At 53.9% G+C, this 17544-nt stretch overlaps 1 protein-coding gene across 4 annotated transcripts; it reads right to left on the bottom strand.

Annotated features, from left to right (window-relative positions):
- Positions 1-1398: 1398 nt before the first annotated feature.
- C10H2orf72 (chromosome 10 C2orf72 homolog) lies at positions 1399-17106 on the bottom strand. Of its 4 annotated transcripts, XM_075938173.2 has the most exons (5): positions 16475-17106; positions 13172-13306; positions 11047-11160; positions 10840-10937; positions 1399-7285 (listed from the first exon to the last, which is right to left on the bottom strand). In XM_075938173.2, exons 1-4 carry the CDS (start codon positions 17058-17060, stop codon positions 10870-10872), a joined length of 903 nt encoding a protein of 300 aa, XP_075794288.2. In that variant the 5' UTR covers positions 17061-17106; the 3' UTR covers positions 1399-7285; positions 10840-10869. The 4 variants fall into 4 exon arrangements, with proteins under 4 accessions (XP_075794288.2, XP_075794287.2, XP_075794290.2 ...); XM_075938172.2 differs by lacking the exon at positions 10840-10937; XM_075938175.2 differs by lacking the exon at positions 13172-13306.
- Between the last annotated feature and the right edge of the window lie 438 nt (positions 17107-17544).

Here is a 17544-nt window from a genome sequence, read left to right as displayed (position 1 = left end):
AGCTGTCTACAGTGGCCCTTTTGCGCAAAAGTTTTGCGCAGAAGGACTTTTGCCCGAACGGGAGCAGCATAGTATTTCCGCAAGAACACTGACAATCTTACATGAGATTGTCAGTGCTTTTGCGGAAATTCAAGTGGCCAGTGTAGACAGCTGGCAAGTTTTTCCGGAAAAGTGGCTGATTTTCCGGAAAAACTGGCCAGTCTAGACACACCTCTGCTGTGTACATGCAGAGGCACAATTCCTCCAATTCCACAGCCTCTATATATCCCAGCCACGGAGCCCATCGGTCCCCCTAAAACCATTGGACATGGAGAAGAGACACACAAGGGAGCATGTGAAAACAGGAAAGTTTAGGCTGAACATCAGGGGAACTTTCTAAGGGTTTGTCTGTACCTTAAACGAGCTTTGCTGCTATAAACTTGCATACAATATTAACTGTCCAGTCAGAGCCCAGCCTGCATTGGGCTAGGTTCTGTACAGACAACAAAGGTTCTTTCGGGCTAGCAGCCATCCTATGTAGTGAAGTGCTCCCAGCTTCTCCCACAAGTTGGTGGTGGGGGAGGAAAGGAGGGTGGGGTTTTTAACCCACACAACTACAGGAATCCGGGCAAGGCTACAGCAAGAAAGAGCCCTCATGGTAGGTTTTCTCCTCATCTTATCAAAATTCACAAGCTGAAAAAGGGAAACCGAGCTATCTTCCTCTAACAAAATATTACCAAATCCCTCTCCCCATTGACCTGCCACTGTGTTTGCTGACAACAGTGCAAGGTCCAAATGCCCCTTCTGCTTTTCATGTAGTGCCTTCTTTATCAGCACAGCATTTAGGCTTGTAGACTCGTGTTCTGGGGCCAGTTTGGATAGATCTGACACTCAGGTCAGGAAACTCAGAGGCTACACAGAAAACTGAAGTTTTACAAAGTTTGATCTGGAACAAAAGTTCTGACCCTGGTCTAGCAGAGTCAATTTCTGCAGATTCTGACCCAGAAGGAAAAGTATTTTTAAAAAATAATTTTAAGACACAACCCCCTAAGTCAATGTAGTTGATGGTGGCAGCATACACAAACAAACCTTTGTGCTGCAATTATAACCACATTGGAAAAGGCAGCAGAGTGGCCCTGCTCCTAAATGAACAGTACCAGGTATCCCAGTTCAACTGTTCAGTCACTAATTAAAGTCCATCTGTGCTGCACAAGATGACCAATTTGGCTGGCACTATGGATTGCCACAAAGACAGGTTTCACTATTCTCTGCAGCGCAGAAAGGATTTACAAGGACTTCCATCTCCCCCAGCTTAGCTTACATCAAATCAATTGAAAGTCAAAGTCGGGTCCATATCAATGATATTGGAGGGAACATTCTGATGGACAGCAATAAAACTGCAGAAAACAATCTAGAATATAGAATTTACTGTAAATCTGTTTATTTATTCCTTACATCAAGGTAACAATGTCCCACAATTAGTCTCCCAATTAAATACATAAAACACCTGCTTCATCTATAAAAGGTCAGTTAACGCTCTTAAAAAATTCAAGACACTTTCCTTCTGTAGACGAATGTCCAGTGGAAGATACATGGGGCCAGCTATTCTCCCATTTACTTCCACATGCATCTAGAATGATTCCATTCACTTCAGTCAAGTCATTACAAGTGTAAATCTAGAGCAACAGCGCAGAATTTGGCCCCCAAGTCTGTATACATTTTGTGGGTCTCCACAGGGATATTTTAAATGGTTAATTCATGAGGCCTCAACAGATTACAAAGATTGACATAAAATGTCACTGCTGTTATGGGACTAAATTAGTATGAAAAGTTTAACTGTTATGGATACATCTACATTGTGGGCAAAAGTCAGATGAAGATGCGCAACTTCAGCTACGTTAATTGCATAGATAAAGTCGAAATAGCTTAATTCAGCTTTAGGCTCTGTCTACACAGCAGGGAATCGAAGGAAGAACACTCCTCCTTTGACTTCCCTTATTCCTCCTTAAATTAGGGTTACAGAAATTGGAGTAAGAAGCCCGTTATTTCGAAATGATTTTGGAATAACAGGCTTGCTGTGTAGACACGCACTTTGTTATTTCAAAATAACGCTGCAATAGACACAGCCTTTGTGACCTGCTTTTAATTTAGAGATTAGAGGGGGTCATAAATATGTAACAGATTCAGATCCAATCTACACTACAGTTATGGTCAACGTAAGGCATCTTACGTTAGCTCAGCATGTACACCAGGATGCTCTTCTGCCAAAGTAAGTGGCAATCTACAGCAACATAACTCCACCTTCTTGAAAGATGTAGCGCATATGTCACTATAGATGCAGTGTCCATGTAGACATTGTGTTACTTATGTTGCCGGTAGGGCGTGAGCCCATGCCCGGCTGACAACTCTGGCTGCTAGTTGGGGAGAAGGTGGGAAGCAGGTATGGATCCCAGGCCTACTGGGCTCCAGCTGTCCGTGTCCCCCAGTGCCCCACTTCAGACAGTGGAAGTGGTCTCGGTGAGTACATGCACCACTGACAGAAGGAGCAAGTGTAGACATGAACCGCCACTTTAATTACTGAAGTGGCTGTGTGTCAACTTTACATTCATTTTCTAGCGTAAACGTGCCCTCTAGCTACTTGCAAAGCTCCCAAGATGAGCTGTGCAAGACACCAAGCATTAGCCTGCATTCGTTTCCACCAACTGAGCTAACAACTGCTTCTCAGCCACCCACAATCAATGACTTGACCAAATCACATTATTACATTTGCATTTTCAACTTGCTTGTAACCTCAAAGCATGTTTTACCTACAGAGTACCCTGTGGTCTGGAAGCAAGACGGTGCTGGTCCCCTCTATCTACTTTCTTACATGCCATGCCACTGAAGTAGAACCTCAGAGTTATGAGCACCTCAGGAACGGAGGTTCGTAACTCTGAAATATTCGTTAACGGTAAGAACAAAACTTTATGGTTCTTCTTTCAAAAGTTCACAGCTGGCTATTGATTTAATACAGGTTTGAAACTTTCCTGTGCAGAAGAAAAATGCTGCTTTTAGGCATTTAAATGAAACACACAGAAAGTTCTCTCACCTGGTCAAATCAATGTGTTGTATCAGGGATTTCCTGGCTTGTTTTGTCTCTGCTACTGCCTGATTGTATATTTCCAGTTCCAGATTAGGGTGATCAGTCAGTTCATAACTCTGAGATTCTACCTTATTGTATTATCTACCTCCTAGGGTCACTCTAAGGCCTTGTCTACACATGAAAGTTTTACACAAGTATAACTCCCAGTGTGGACACACATACTAAAATAAGCAACTGGGTAAGAAACTTTGTAGACGGGGGGGGGGGGAGCAGTAGATAGCTTGACTGTAGCAAGGCATTTGATACAGTATGAATTACTCTCTCAGAACAAACTAGGGAAATGCAACCTAGATGGTGCTACTATAAGAATGGTGCAAAACTGGTTGGAAAACCCTTCTCAGAGAGTAATTATCAATACTTCACAGTCATCCTGGAAGGGCATAACAAGCAGGGTCCTGCTGGGATCAGTTCTGGGTCCGGTTCTGTTCAATATCTGCATCAATAATTTAGATAACGGCCTAGAGAGCACACATTTATATATGAAGATATACCTATCTCACAGAACTGGAAGGGACCTTGAGAGGTCATCGAGTCCAGTCACCTGCCCTCACGGCAGGACCAAGTACCATTTATAAAGTCTGATGACAATACCAAGCTGGGAGGAGTTGCAAGTGCTTCAGAGGATAGAGTTAAAATTCAAAATTATCTGGACAAACTAATGAAGGGGTTTGAGGTAAATAAAATGAAATTCAGTAAGGAGAAATGCAAAGTGCTCCACTTAGGAAGAAACAACCAATCGCACACTACACAAAATGGGAAATGATTGCCTAGGGAAAAAAGTACTTCAGAAAGGGATCTAGGGGGTCACAGTGGATCACAAGCTAAATATGAGTCGGTGTGACACTTGCAAAAAAAAAAAAGTGAACATAATTCTGAGTAATAGTAACAGGAGTGTTGTAAACAAAACAAGAAGGAATCCTCTCTATTCCACGCTGATTAGGCCTCAACTGGAGTACTATATCCAGTTCTGGGCACCGCATACCATGAAAGATTTGGACGAACAGGAAAAGTCCAAAGAATAGCAACAAAAATGATGAAAGGTCTAGAAAACATGAGCTATGAGAGAAGACTGAAACAACTGGGCCTGTTTTGTTTAGAAAGGAGGAGACTGAGGGTACATGTCTAGACTACAGAGTTTTTCCAGGATACCAGAGGTCTCCCAGAAAACCTCTGCTGCGTCCAAAGAACAGGTCTACTTTTCCAAAACAAACAAACAAAAAATCGGAAAAGCTGACACTTTTTTTGGCATCCCTGTAAACCTCTTTGTACAAGGAAGAAGGGATGTTCCGAAAGAGGGTTTTTTTTTCCAACATTTGGTCCCGTGTAGACGGGCCAAATGTTGGAAAAGACTCTTTCGGAAGAAAAACGGAAAAAGATACACAAATTTCAGTTCACAATTTGCATATCTTTTTCCAACTTTTCTTTGCAGTGTAGACACAGCCTGAAAGTGGACAGGATAACTGGTTAAGTAAAAGATTGTTACAAGAGGGAGAAAAATTGTTCTCCTTGACCTCTGAGGATAAGCCAAGAAGCAATGGGCTTAAATTGCAGCAAGGAGATTTAGGATGGACATTAAGAAAAAAAAACTTCCCAGCTGTCATGGTGGTTAGACAGTGGAATAAGATTGCCTAGGGAGATCAAAGAATCTCTGTCTCTGGAGATTTTTCATAGCAGGCTAGACAAAAAGCTGTCAGGGATGGTCTAGGATAATGCTTAGTCCTGCCACGAGAGCAGGGGATGGGACTAAATGACCCCTTGAGGTTCCTTCAGCTATGTCCACACTGCCAGGTTATTTTGAAATAAGTTGTTTTGAAATAACTCCCAAAATAACTAACTATTTCAAAATAAGCTTATTCCTCTTCACAAGCAGGAGTTATTTCAAAATAACCAGCCCCCTATTTCAAAACAACAGGCTTGGTCGTGTGGACGTTCGCCTTGTTATTTCAAAATAAGGGGGAGTTATTTTGAAATAACTCCCTAGTGTAGACATGTCCTTCCAGTCCTATGATTCTGTAAGTGGCTTTTTTCAGTTCAGCTTAAACAAACTTATCACTCGGAAAAGGGTTTGTTTAAAAGAAGGCACAGTCATACCAGAATTAGAATGTCCACAGAGAGAGTTATACTGGGATAACCAAAAGCGTAAATTCACACCTTCAGTTATACCAAACCAACACGCACGCAAGGACAAGGCCTTAGTCACGAGCCACAAAGACACTCAGCAGCAAAATTTTCAAGGGACTGGAATTACAACCCAACATTCCAAACAATTTCTTCCAACACCAGGCTGTCACGGACCGGAGGAAACATTTCTCCACTTACCCAGCTACTCTGTCACTCTCCCTGACACTTAATGCTCTTTCCCACTGCTTAGCCACCTCGGAATCGCCTCAGATATGGCTCTCAAAGCAGAAACATCACTGGGAGACTTCAGAAAGGGAACAGGGTATTGTATGGATTGCAGTATGCTCCTGTCTTCCTGCGGCCCTTTGCCTTTCTCTGACACCTCCACAGAGCTCACAGCACTTCTCAGATATTAATGAGGCCTTATCGCTCCTATGTGAGGTTGGTAAATATCAACCCCCTTTCCCCCCCATTTTACAGTTGAGGAAATTGAAGCACAGAGAAATTAGGTATTTGTCCATGGTCACAGCTGGGTAAAGAACCTGGTTGTACTGACTGCTTGCCCCCTACTATACACAACAGATAAGGACTGTCCAAGGCACATCGCTCTCAGAAGGAACACAATCAATCTTCAATTGATCAAGCATTTGGATTGGCTAGGATCACACTGTGCTCAGCTCTTCGCAGCTCCTCTGCCAACCAAAGAACAAACAGCAGCTGGGAAAAAAAAAAGAAAAAAAAAAGGAAGACAAAAATGACTGTAGCGTAAGAGCCTCACAGCAAGGCTGGAGGACAGCGAGAGGAGACATAACTGAGGAGCGACAGTCCTGCCAACAGCCTGATCCAGATGAAAACCGGCAACAGAGAGAAAGGAACACCAAGCCACACTTAAACTTGGAAACACATGCTGGGAAAAAAAAGGAGTCATCATAATGTATGTTGTATCTGGACATCCCCAGTATCCCATTAATTCTCCGTGTAAATAAATCCCTCACAAACAATTGGCTGTCAGGCAGGTTAAAATATATCTTCGAAAACTGTTAAATAGAGAGAGATTTTATTGCCTAAAACCAATATATTAAGTCACTTCTTTAAGAGAGATAAATGGATGGGGTTGTCTTGGGGCTTGAGAGATGCATGGTTGTTGGAATCCCACCATTGAGAAGTTGGAGAGGGAGAGATATCCGTCACCCCCCGTCACAACACGGAACTGCTACAATGCCCCCAATGCGACCTGTAAACCCCAGCGCTACCCAGAAGGAATGCATTGCTTGCTGACCCCTCTCCTACAGACATAATTGTCAGTCACGTCTGCATCGTGCACGCGAGTTGTACGGCGCAACAGTCGCCCGTACGGCCTTTCTTCACATAACTCCATTTGGTCCGTTTCAACTCACCAGGCCACGCAGATGAGCAGCCCCACAGGGCTCCCACCGCTGTTCTAGCACTTTCTTCCCCCTCCCCGCCTTCGTCTGTTCTTGCTAAAGGGGAAACCATAACAAAAAATGGAAGGTCTGCCGAGGCCCTTCTCTGGAGTTCTGGAACAGCAACAAAGTCTGAGGACAAGGCAGCAAAGAAACGCAGAAGGCCTCTCGGAAGGGAATTTTGTTTTTCAAATGAAACACCCTATTCCGGCAGCTGAGCTTTCTTGCACTGCCTCTCCCCCTCCCCCGGTGAAATGCCTCCAATGGGATTTCTTACAGGTCCACAGTCCATTTGTGCATCTACCAACTGACTCTACCATGTGGTAGAACAGGGCTTTCCTATGGGTTTGGCTGCAGCCATAGTGGGGAGTGGGAAGTTAGGGATCCGACACTGTGTAGCAGCTTTCCCCAACAGCTGTGTGATGGCTTCCATGTGCCTTTCCAGGAAACGGCCTGGGTGAACTCATCCTGTCGTCCTCGTGCTGCAAGAGATCCGCGGCGTGGTTCCATGGCGCCATCCAGCTGCTCTAAGGATCCGTGTCGCCGCCAGCTTCTTCACAGTTTCCGTTAGGTGACATGCTCGTCAGGGCCACACCCTCATCGGGGTCCTGCAGGCCACCTGCGAGGAGAGGGACAGGCAGACAGAGCAAGGTCAGCAAGAAAGAGGCATACAGGAGACCCAGTTTCCAGCACTCATTTTATGCAAATGTTGATTAAAATTCTTATAATTAAAGATCAAGCAATAAATCCACCATAATTTAAGACTGTTTTAATAATCAGCTCCAACGTGATATCATAAACTGGACATTCCGGCAACGTACAGAATTTTAAACTAACACCAGAAGGTGGCTCACCTCACCAGCATGCGGGTAAGTGCTCTCGGTCCCAATCCTGGAATTGGATCCACACAGACAACCCCCATACCCATTGACTTTCACTAGAGTCCACACAGGCAGGAGGGTCCATCTGATTGAAACTAACGACCGGATTGGGGCCGTGAATATTTATTGGACCAGATGTTTTACAGGTTGAACCTCTCTAGTCCAGCACCCTGGGGACCTGACCGACACCGAACCAGAGAATTTGCTGAACTATGGGAGGTCAATATTGTCTAGCAGCATTACCAACCCTTCCACTGCTTACCGGGCTCTTAGGAGCTACAGAAGGGTAGCCAAGTTAGTCTGTAACTGGAAAAACAATAAATAGTCTAGCAGCACCATAAAGACCAACAAAACATGTAGTGGTATCATGAGCTTTTGTGAGTACAACCCACTTCTTCAGATGAAACTCTTAGGGCCCTTAGGAGACATTCAGGGTAATTTAGAGCTAAATAACAACACAGAACACTGGGGGTACGTCTAAACTACATGGCTCCTTCAATGGAGCCATGTAGATTTGTTAGTTTGGCAAAGGGAAATGAAGCCGCGATTTAAATAATTGTGGCTTCATTTAAATTTACATGGCTGCCGCGCTGAGCCAACAAACAGCTGATCCTATGAGGCATAACGGGGAGGTCGATAAAGGGCTTTCAGGTCGGCGCGGGAGCATCCAGACTAGCTCGCTGATCCGACAAACAGCTGATCAGTGGTTTGTCAGCTCAGCACGGCAGCCATGTAAATTTAAATGAAGCCGCGATTATTTAAATTGCGGCTTCATTTCCCTTTGCTGATCAGCCTAATCTACATGGCTCCATCGATGGAGCCATGTAGTTTAGACACACCCTGAGAGCCAGACCTGATGGCGGTAAACAAACTTTATGGGACCACAGGAAACTTGGCCACACCCGTGATAAGTGGACATCGGCTAACTAAAATCATGTTGGACCATTGATGTTACCGGACCAGAGAGGTTCAGCCTGTACCACTACAGTTTTCAAAGAAGAAAATACCCTTTTTGTACCAAAGTTTAACATGTCAGTGATTTGCCTACATAGGCTCCTGTTTCATCTGAAGTCCTCACTTGTACCACTGACACATAACGAATTATTATAACGAGAGGGGCGTCCCTATGGAGTGTCCTCCACCATTGGGCGTGGATCAGTTTGGAAATGAGCAAGGGAAAAAACTGGCATCTTGTGAAAAAGGGGTACCATTCAGGACTCCTCCCGAACCAGTCTGTGGCTTCTGGCCAATGGTGCCCCTGCTGAAAGGGGATCGCTGCTGGGAAATGCAAGAATTGTGGAACAATACTTGACACTGCATTTCCAGAAACCCTCAAGAGGAATCTAGAGTCGGGCTCTAAGTCATTACTTAGAAACAGGGCTAAGTTGTGTCCAGCCTTGGCTAGACAGTAGCTTAGTTATACCAGCCAACTTTCCTAGTGGAGATGCAGCTTATACTGACAAGAGACTTCTTTATCCAACGCAGTTTACACCACTTCTGTGAACAAACTAATCTACACCAGCGAAAGGATCCCTTTGGCACTGTGCCTACCAACAGAGCGCCCTCCGCTACTGCAGTAAGGACCAGGGATGGGAGAGTAAGGAGTCAGGCGCACCAGCTGAACTAGTGTACACGAGCGGGAGAAAACTGGAACATTCCCGGTGGTGAGACAGCGAGAGGCAGAAGCAAGTGGATGCGAGCTCAGAAGAGTGCGTGGGCCAGGTGCAGGTAAAGCAGGTGTGGCAAAGCTCCGGCCATGCCCCACGAGCCCTGTGCTGCCAGGTGGTTGTTGTTTGCCCCCACACTGCTCTCCTCTTTTCTAGAGGCCAGGGTCACAGCTTCATGAGCCATCCTCATCAGTGGCAAAGTCCAAGGGTTGGCGGGGGGACCCCTCCGTATTCCTGGCCTCCCTTTCCAGGAACAGAGTTTTAGCGGCGTGGGGAGGGCTGGGGGAAACCTGGGCCCGCCCACTACTCCAGGATCCAGCCCAGAGAGCCACGGTAGCAGCAACTGTCAGTATTTTTTCCCTAGACCACTTCACCAGACACTTTCCTCGTACCGTCTCCCTGGTACCTGCAGGACTCTTTCCTGCTTCAGCACAAAACACTCTTTCCTTCTTGCAGTCCCCAGCTCTCCAGCCACACACATCCTCCTCTCAGTCCTTCCCTTTTCTCCTTCCCCCACCCTTACGTGAGAGGAAACCTTTTAAAGTAGCACCACAGGCCTTACTTGGCTGCAAGTGCCTGATTAGCCTGCTGCTTGAGGCAAGCTCTTCATTAGCCTCAGGTGCCTGCCTGATTACGTGGCCACAGTCTCTGGCAGTTTATTCAGGCAATAGAACACCATTCACCCCACTCCCAGTATGTCTGCCCGCCACTTAACTCCTGTAGCCAGCTCCCCTGGGTCTGTCACACAGCTGGTGCATGCAGGGGCGGCCCGTGAGCCTAGGCAGACTAGGCAGTTGCCTAGGGCGCCGCTGGCCCAGGCGCCTGATGATGATGTCACGGGGCACCCCGTGATTATGCCACAGCCATTGATGGCCAAGCAGGCAGGGGCGCCAATCACGCCTTCTGCCGAGGGTGCCAGCTGCCGCAGCCGGCCTCAGGCCACTCCTGGGTGCATGCCTGGGTTCTGAGCTGGATTAGGTCATGGCCAGACAGCACTTTGCAGATGCCAATGGCTGTGCAACTGCTGTAGCGCAGAGAGCAATTTCTAATGGAAATATGTTCTGGCAAATGCATTGCTACTCCATTGCCACTTACAACCAATGCTGCCTGCAGGCTACTGCAGCAAGCACAGCTAGAGAAAGGGACTCAGTGGCGTGCTCCTAAAACACTGGGGAAAGACAACGCTAAAAGAAACATCCCAGTCAACATGCTATGGAGAGTGTCTCCCAGTCTTTGGATGTCGTGGGGCCAGCTGTGCCTATGGTGTTATATGTGCTGCCACCGGAGCCAGAGATACCTTCCAGAGGCGATAAGTACTGATGCATCAGCCCATATAGACTGAAAAGATGATCTCTCTAAGGTCAGATCTTCACTACCGGGAAAAGTGTTGCTGTCGCAATCGATATTCTGTAGTTTGATTTAGCAGGTCTAGCAAAGACCTACTAAATCAAACTCAGAGGGCACCCCCATTGGTGCTGGCACTTCTGCTCCTGGAGAAGCTGGAGTTGCATATTTTAAGCTGACCTTCCAAGTCTGGTGCAGACCTGGCCTAAGGAAGCCAGCCACATTAAGCTTGGGAAGCAGAGCCTGCAAGGTTTTCACTCGAAAAAGACCATAGGCCAGACCTTGTGGCTTAGTGAGAGCTCTCTACGTCATCATAGGGGAGACTCGGATTCCAAGTCTTCTCCTGATCGATCACTCAGACTGGAAAGGCCTGGGAACACTGGGGGAAAAAAACACGGTTGCCGCATGTCATAAGATACACTGTCCTGGCTAGGAGCCAACTGCGGGACACATGGAGAACACCAGCACCTCGAGGGAGCTGAGCTTACCCTCGTGAATGTTGTTGGCAGCTTTCGCCGAACTGCCTCTTCTCCGGCTCCTCCTGCCCCAGGGGATGCACTGCAGGATGGAGGGGAGTCTCCGCTTCTCTCGCTCCTCCCCACCTTGAAATACAAGGGCACGGGGAGATCATGGTGCTATCAGCAAGAAATGGGACTCTCTCATTCCTTGCTGGCATTATTCGGGGTCACTTTGGCTGTTCCCTGCTGGCAGACAGTGGTGCCTCTTGCTTCTCAGCCTTGGGGTGTAAGAAATTTGGGCCTCTATGCAGAATTCCCCATAAGAAATCAATAAATGGCACCCGGAAATCCATTTCTCACCCAATGAGAATTCTTACCTCGTCTGGAAACATCCAAAGTAAGGTTTGCCCGCGTGCCTGCACTTTCTTGCTGCCAAGAGCATCCTTAATAGTTTTCACTGACAGTTGGGTTTGGATGGGTTTTGGGTTTGCTTCAGTGAGAGGACTATTGGCAGCCTCAGGAGACACAGCAAGGAAGCGGACATGGATTTGCTTGTGTACACACACACACACAAAAATTACTAGGGGCAGTTTTTACTACATTTAAAAGGCAAAGTCGCAGCGGGGTTAGCTCCCAGCCTCTGCAATTTCCCTCCTTATCAACTAATCAAGTAGTCAATGAAAATTCCATTGACTAAACGCAATGTAACATCCCTAACACACACACAGCAGCTGTGAGAACTAAAATGTAAAGGAAGAGAGAAGGCAGGCAGAAACCTCACATCCTGCAGCTGGGCCTCTGGCCGGTACACTTTTATTATTGCTTCCTATTAAACAAGTCGCTCTCCCCACTCCCAAGGAGATCTGTTGGGAGCAGAGAATTTTGCACTGTACTTAACAACGTCATAGAATCTGCATAACAAAAAGAATAGTGCAGCCTAAAGCGAGTGACTTGTAGATCTTGATCTATTACTGTAAGAGAATATCTACACAGCAGCATTATTCCATAGTGCACATCTACACTACAAGCCTTTATTTCGAAATAACATTGAGCTGTTGGATTTCTTACTCCGACTCCTGTAACACCATTTCATGAGGAGTAAGGGAAGTCGGAGGAAAAGTGTTCTTCCTTCGACATCCTGCTGCATAGACAGCGCCAAAAGCCAAATTAAGCTATTTTGACTTCAGCTATGCAATTGATGACATTAGCCCTGCTGTGTAGCCGTACCCTAAAATACTAGGGTATTAGACAAGGGTAGTCTTAATCTCACACAGATTCATGTGACAAGCAGACTATTGCAACAATCAGGTAGCCTCAAATCCTAGGACATGCAATATCTTACCCGCCAATCAAACCTTATCTCCTGGCAACATATGTTATCAGCCACTTCAGTGGACACTCTCCTGACTAAGTCAATCTTATGCAACTTTAAACTACACAATGTGATCAATATTCCTTTTGACTAACAAAACCAATCCCCCAATAAAATAATTTTTCAAAACGATTGTTCCCCCTTTTAAGCGCCAGTGAACGTAGAGCAATATCATTCTCAGGAAAAACAGGTTAACACACTAGTATTTCTTCTTTGAACTCCTGGGTGCATGCCCTAGGTAAGCTCTGAATTATTGAAATACACGTTGAACCTCTCTAGTCCAGCATTCTGTGGTCTGGCAACCTCCATGGTCCAGCATGATTTTAGTTAGCTGGATGTCCACTTATCACAGGTGTCGCCAAGCTTCCCGCGGTCCCATATAATTCGTTTACAGCCAGAAGTCCTGGCTCTCAGTGTTCTGTGCTGTTATTTAGCTCTAATTCACCCTTCCATGTCTTCTAACATCCCATTAAACGGTGGCAGTGTTGGCAATGCTGCTAGACAATATTGATCTCCCGGGTTCGGCACCAGGCCCGAGGGTGCCGGACTAAAGAGGTTCAACCCCTATATTTCGCCTGTTGTCCTGTCTTGCGCTGGGACCCCATTCGGCCACACAGCACTGGCTCCAGAAACCTTCTGGGTAAAGCAGAGGCGCAGGACTCTGTGGTCTTCTGAGCCAGCCCCAAGCGAATGCCCCAGAGAGCCACTCTCCCCTTGCCACTCTCTGGGCTGTTGCTTCCTTACACCATCCACGTAGGCACTGGGGGAGCCAGCAAGACCCACCGCTTTCCAGTAGGAGGCGGCTCCAGCCTGCGGCTTGCAGGGACTCAGGGCTGAGCGCTGGCGGGGACACAGGCAGGCTCGGAGCGTGGCTGCCAGCCAGGCCGCACACAGATGAGACGGGGGAATGGGGCTCCGCTGGGGGGGGGGGGGGGGGGGAGACAAGTGACAGCCGGAGATACCCCCCAGACCTGAGCTCTCCCCCTAGCCCCGCGCACCGCCCCCCCCAGACCTGAGCTCCCCCCTAGCCCCGCGCACCGCCCCCCCCAGACCTGAGCTCCCCCCTAGCCCCGCGCACCGCCCCCCCCAGACCTGAGCTCTCCCCCTAGCCCCGCGCACCGCCCCCCCCAGACCTGAGCTCTCCCCCTAGCCCCGCGCACCGCCCCCCCAGACCTGAGCTCCCCCCTAGCCCCGCGCACGGCCCCTCCCAGACCTGAGCTCCCCCTAGCCCCGCGCACCGCCCCCCCAGACCTGAGCAATCCCCTAGCCCCGCGCACCGCCCCCCCCAGACCTGAGCTCTCCCCCTAGCCCCGCGCACCGCCCCCCCAGACCTGAGCTCCCCCCTAGCCCCGCGCACCGCCCCCCCAGACCTGAGCAATCCCCTAGCCCCGCGCACCGCCCCCCCAGACCTGAGCAATCCCCTAGCCCCGCGCACCGCCCCCCCAGACCTGAGCAATCCCCTAGCCCCGCGCACCGCCCCCCCAGACCTGAGCAATCCCCTAGCCCCGCGCACCGCCCCCCCAGACCTGAGCTCCCCCCTAGCCCCGCGCACCGCCCCCCCAGACCTGAGCTCCCCCCTAGACCCGCGCACCGCCCCCCCCAGACCTGAGCTCCCCCTAGCCCCGCGCACCGCCCCCCCCGACCTGAGCTCCCCCCTAGCCCCGCGCACCGCCCCCCCCAGACCTGAGCTCTCCCCCTAGCCCCGCGCACCGCCCCCCCAGACCTGAGCTCTCCCCCTAGCCCCGCGCACCGCCCCCCCAGACCTGAGCTCTCCCCCTAGCCCCGCGCACCGCCCCCCCAGACCTGAGCTCCCCCCTAGCCCCGCGCACCGCCCCCCCAGACCTGAGCTCTCCCCCTAGCCCCGCGCACCGCCCCCCCCAGACCTGAGCTCCCCCCCCAGACCTGAGCTCTCCCCCTAGCCCCGCGCACCGCCCCCCGACCTGAGCTCCCCCCTAGCCCCGCGCACCGCCCCCCCCGACCTGAGCTCCCCCCTAGCCCCGCGCACCGCCCCCCCCGACCTGAGCTCCCCCCTAGCCCCGCGCACCGCCCCCCCCGACCTGAGCTCCCCCCTAGCCCCGCGCACCGCCCCCCCCGACCTGAGCTCCCCCCTAGCCCCGCGCACCGCCCCCCCAGACCTGAGCAATCCCCTAGCCCCGCGCACCGCCCCCCCCAGACCTGAGCTCCCCCCTAGCCCCGCGCACCGCCCCCCCAGACCTGAGCTCTCCCCCTAGCCCCACGCACCGCCCCCCCAGACCTGAGCTCCCCCCCAGAGCTGAGCTCTCCCCTAGCCCCGCGCACCGCCCCCCCAGACCTGAGCAATCCCCTAGCCCCGCGCACCGCCCCCCCCAGACCTGAGCTCCCCCCAGTCCCGCGCACCGCCCCCCCAGACCTGAGCTCTCCCCCTAGCCCCACGCACCGCCCCCCCAGACCTGAGCTCCCCCCTAGCCCCGCGCACCGCCCCCCCCAGACCTGAGCTCCCCCCTAGTCCCGCGCACCGCCCCCCCAGACCTGAGCTCTCCCCTAGCCCCGCGCACCGCCCCCCCAGACCTGAGCTCTCCCCCTAGCCCCGCGCACCGCCCCCCCAGACCTGAGCTCTCCCCCTAGCCCCGCGCACCGCCCCCCCAGACCTGAGCTCCCCCCTAGCCCCGCGCACCGCCCCCCCAGACCTGAGCTCTCCCCCTAGCCCCGCGCACCGCCCCCCCAGACCTGAGCTCCCCCCTAGCCCCGCGCACCGCCCCCCCAGACCTGAGCTCTCCCCCTAGCCCCGCGCACCGCCCCCCCCAGACCTGAGCTCCCCCCCCAGACCTGAGCTCTCCCCCTAGCCCCGCGCACCGCCCCCCGACCTGAGCTCCCCCCTAGCCCCGCGCACCGCCCCCCCCGACCTGAGCTCCCCCCTAGCCCCGCGCACCGCCCCCCCCGACCTGAGCTCCCCCCTAGCCCCGCGCACCGCCCCCCCCGACCTGAGCTCCCCCCTAGCCCCGCGCACCGCCCCCCCCGACCTGAGCTCCCCCCTAGCCCCGCGCACCGCCCCCCCCGACCTGAGCTCCCCCCTAGCCCCGCGCACCGCCCCCCCAGACCTGAGCAATCCCCTAGCCCCGCGCACCGCCCCCCCCAGACCTGAGCTCCCCCCTAGCCCCGCGCACCGCCCCCCCAGACCTGAGCTCTCCCCCTAGCCCCACGCACCGCCCCCCCAGACCTGAGCTCCCCCCCAGAGCTGAGCTCTCCCCTAGCCCCGCGCACCGCCCCCCCAGACCTGAGCAATCCCCTAGCCCCGCGCACCGCCCCCCCCAGACCTGAGCTCCCCCAGTCCCGCGCACCGCCCCCCCAGACCTGAGCTCTCCCCCTAGCCCCACGCACCGCCCCCCCAGACCTGAGCTCCCCCCTAGCCCCGCGCACCGCCCCCCCCAGACCTGAGCTCCCCCCTAGTCCCGCGCACCGCCCCCCCAGACCTGAGCTCTCCCCTAGCCCCGCGCACCGCCCCCCCAGACCTGAGCTCTCCCCCTAGCCCCGCGCACCGCCCCCCCAGACCTGAGCTCTCCCCCTAGCCCCGCGCACCGCCCCCCCAGACCTGAGCTCCCCCCTAGCCCCGCGCACCGCCCCCCCAGACCTGAGCTCTCCCCCTAGCCCCGCGCACCGCCCCCCCCAGACCTGAGCTCCCCCCCCAGACCTGAGCTCTCCCCCTAGCCCCGCGCACCGCCCCCCCCAGACCTGAGCTCCCCCCCCAGACCTGAGCTCCCCCCTAGCCCCGCGCACCGCCCCCCCAGACCTGAGCTCCCCCTAGCCCCGCGCACCGCCCCCCCAGACCTGAGCAATCCCCTAGCCCCGCGCACCGCCCCCCCCAGACCTGAGCTCTCCCCCTAGCCCCGCGCACCGCCCCCCCAGACCTGAGCTCCCCCCTAGCCCCGCGCACCGCCCCCCCAGACCTGAGCTCCCCCCTAGCCCCGCGCACCGCCCCCCCCGACCTGAGCTCCCCCCTTACCCCCGCGCACCGCCCCCCCCAGACCTGAGCTCCCCCCTAGCCCCGCGCACCGCCCCCCCCAGACCTGAGCTCCCCCCTAGCCCCGCGCACCGCCCCCCTGGCCGTACCTGCTCGGTGCTCCAGGGCCGCTCGCAGCGCCCGGCAGGCGGCTCCGCGCGCCTCCAGCGCCCCGTCCGGGCGGCCCGGGCCGTAGGCGGCCGCCTGCACCGTGTCCTGCAGCCCCGGGAAGACCTCGCGGAGCAGCGTCTCCAGCAGCCGCCGCGCCTCCGCCTCCTCCTGGCCGGGCCCCGGCTGCACGAGCACCCCCACCAGGGCGGCCGGCGGGGCCCGGGGCAGGCGGCTCCGCAGGTCCCGCGCGATCTCCCGCAGCCGGGCCCGGGCGCGCCGCGGCCGCAGGGAGCCGGCCCGGCACAGCAGGAAGACGAGCGGGGCGCGGATCTCCCGGCCGGCGCCGCCCGGGCCCAGGCTCACCCGGACCTGGGGCGCCGCCCGCGGCTTCGCCCCGACGCCGGCCGGCGCCCCCGGCGGCTCCCCGAAGAGCTCCCGGGCGAACGCCCCCAGCAGCGCCCGGGTCTCGCCCCCCTCCAGCGCCTCCCCGGCCAGCAGCACCTGCGGCTTCCCCCCGACCAGCTCCACCAGCGCCTGCAGCTCCTGCAGCGCCGGCTCCCCGGGCCCCGGGCCCGGCTCCTCCATCCTCCTCCGGCCGCTCGCGTCTCCCTCGGCGGCCCGCCCTGCGCTCTCCTACCTGCCCTCTCCACGTGGGGCGCGGGGGAGGCGACAGCGCAGCCCGCATGACCCACCGGGGCGGTCCGCTGGCGCCCCTATGCCCGCTGGCGGGGGAGGGGGCAGGTTTTGAGAGCTGTGATTTTGCGCCCTTTTTAAAGCAGATTTTAAACTCAGCTCCTGTGGGGTCACGCAGTTAAATTCAGAAACTGACCGTCTGTCCCTGGGGCTGGCCTGGCTCTTTCGCAGGGTCAGCCGCTGCTAACAGATCTGGCAGGTTTTTTCACGTTGAAGTGAACTAGATCCTCGCAGGAGGAAGCAGAGCCACAACAGGGAAAGGAAGAGGCCAGTGGGTGGACATTAAGACCCAGCAGTGTCCCAAATTGTTGGGTGCCCCCACACAACTGCATATGGGTAAGGACAGCTCTGGACCTACCTGCTTATGAGCAAAAGA

The sequence above is a fragment of the Pelodiscus sinensis genome, chromosome 10, assembly GCF_052426305.1.
Source record: "Pelodiscus sinensis isolate ZL-2025 chromosome 10, ASM5242630v1, whole genome shotgun sequence".
Classification (NCBI taxonomy): domain Eukaryota; kingdom Metazoa; phylum Chordata; order Testudines; family Trionychidae; genus Pelodiscus; species Pelodiscus sinensis.
The sequence above is the reverse complement of the archived record's forward strand: the minus strand, read 5'-3'. Positions and strand labels throughout refer to the sequence as shown.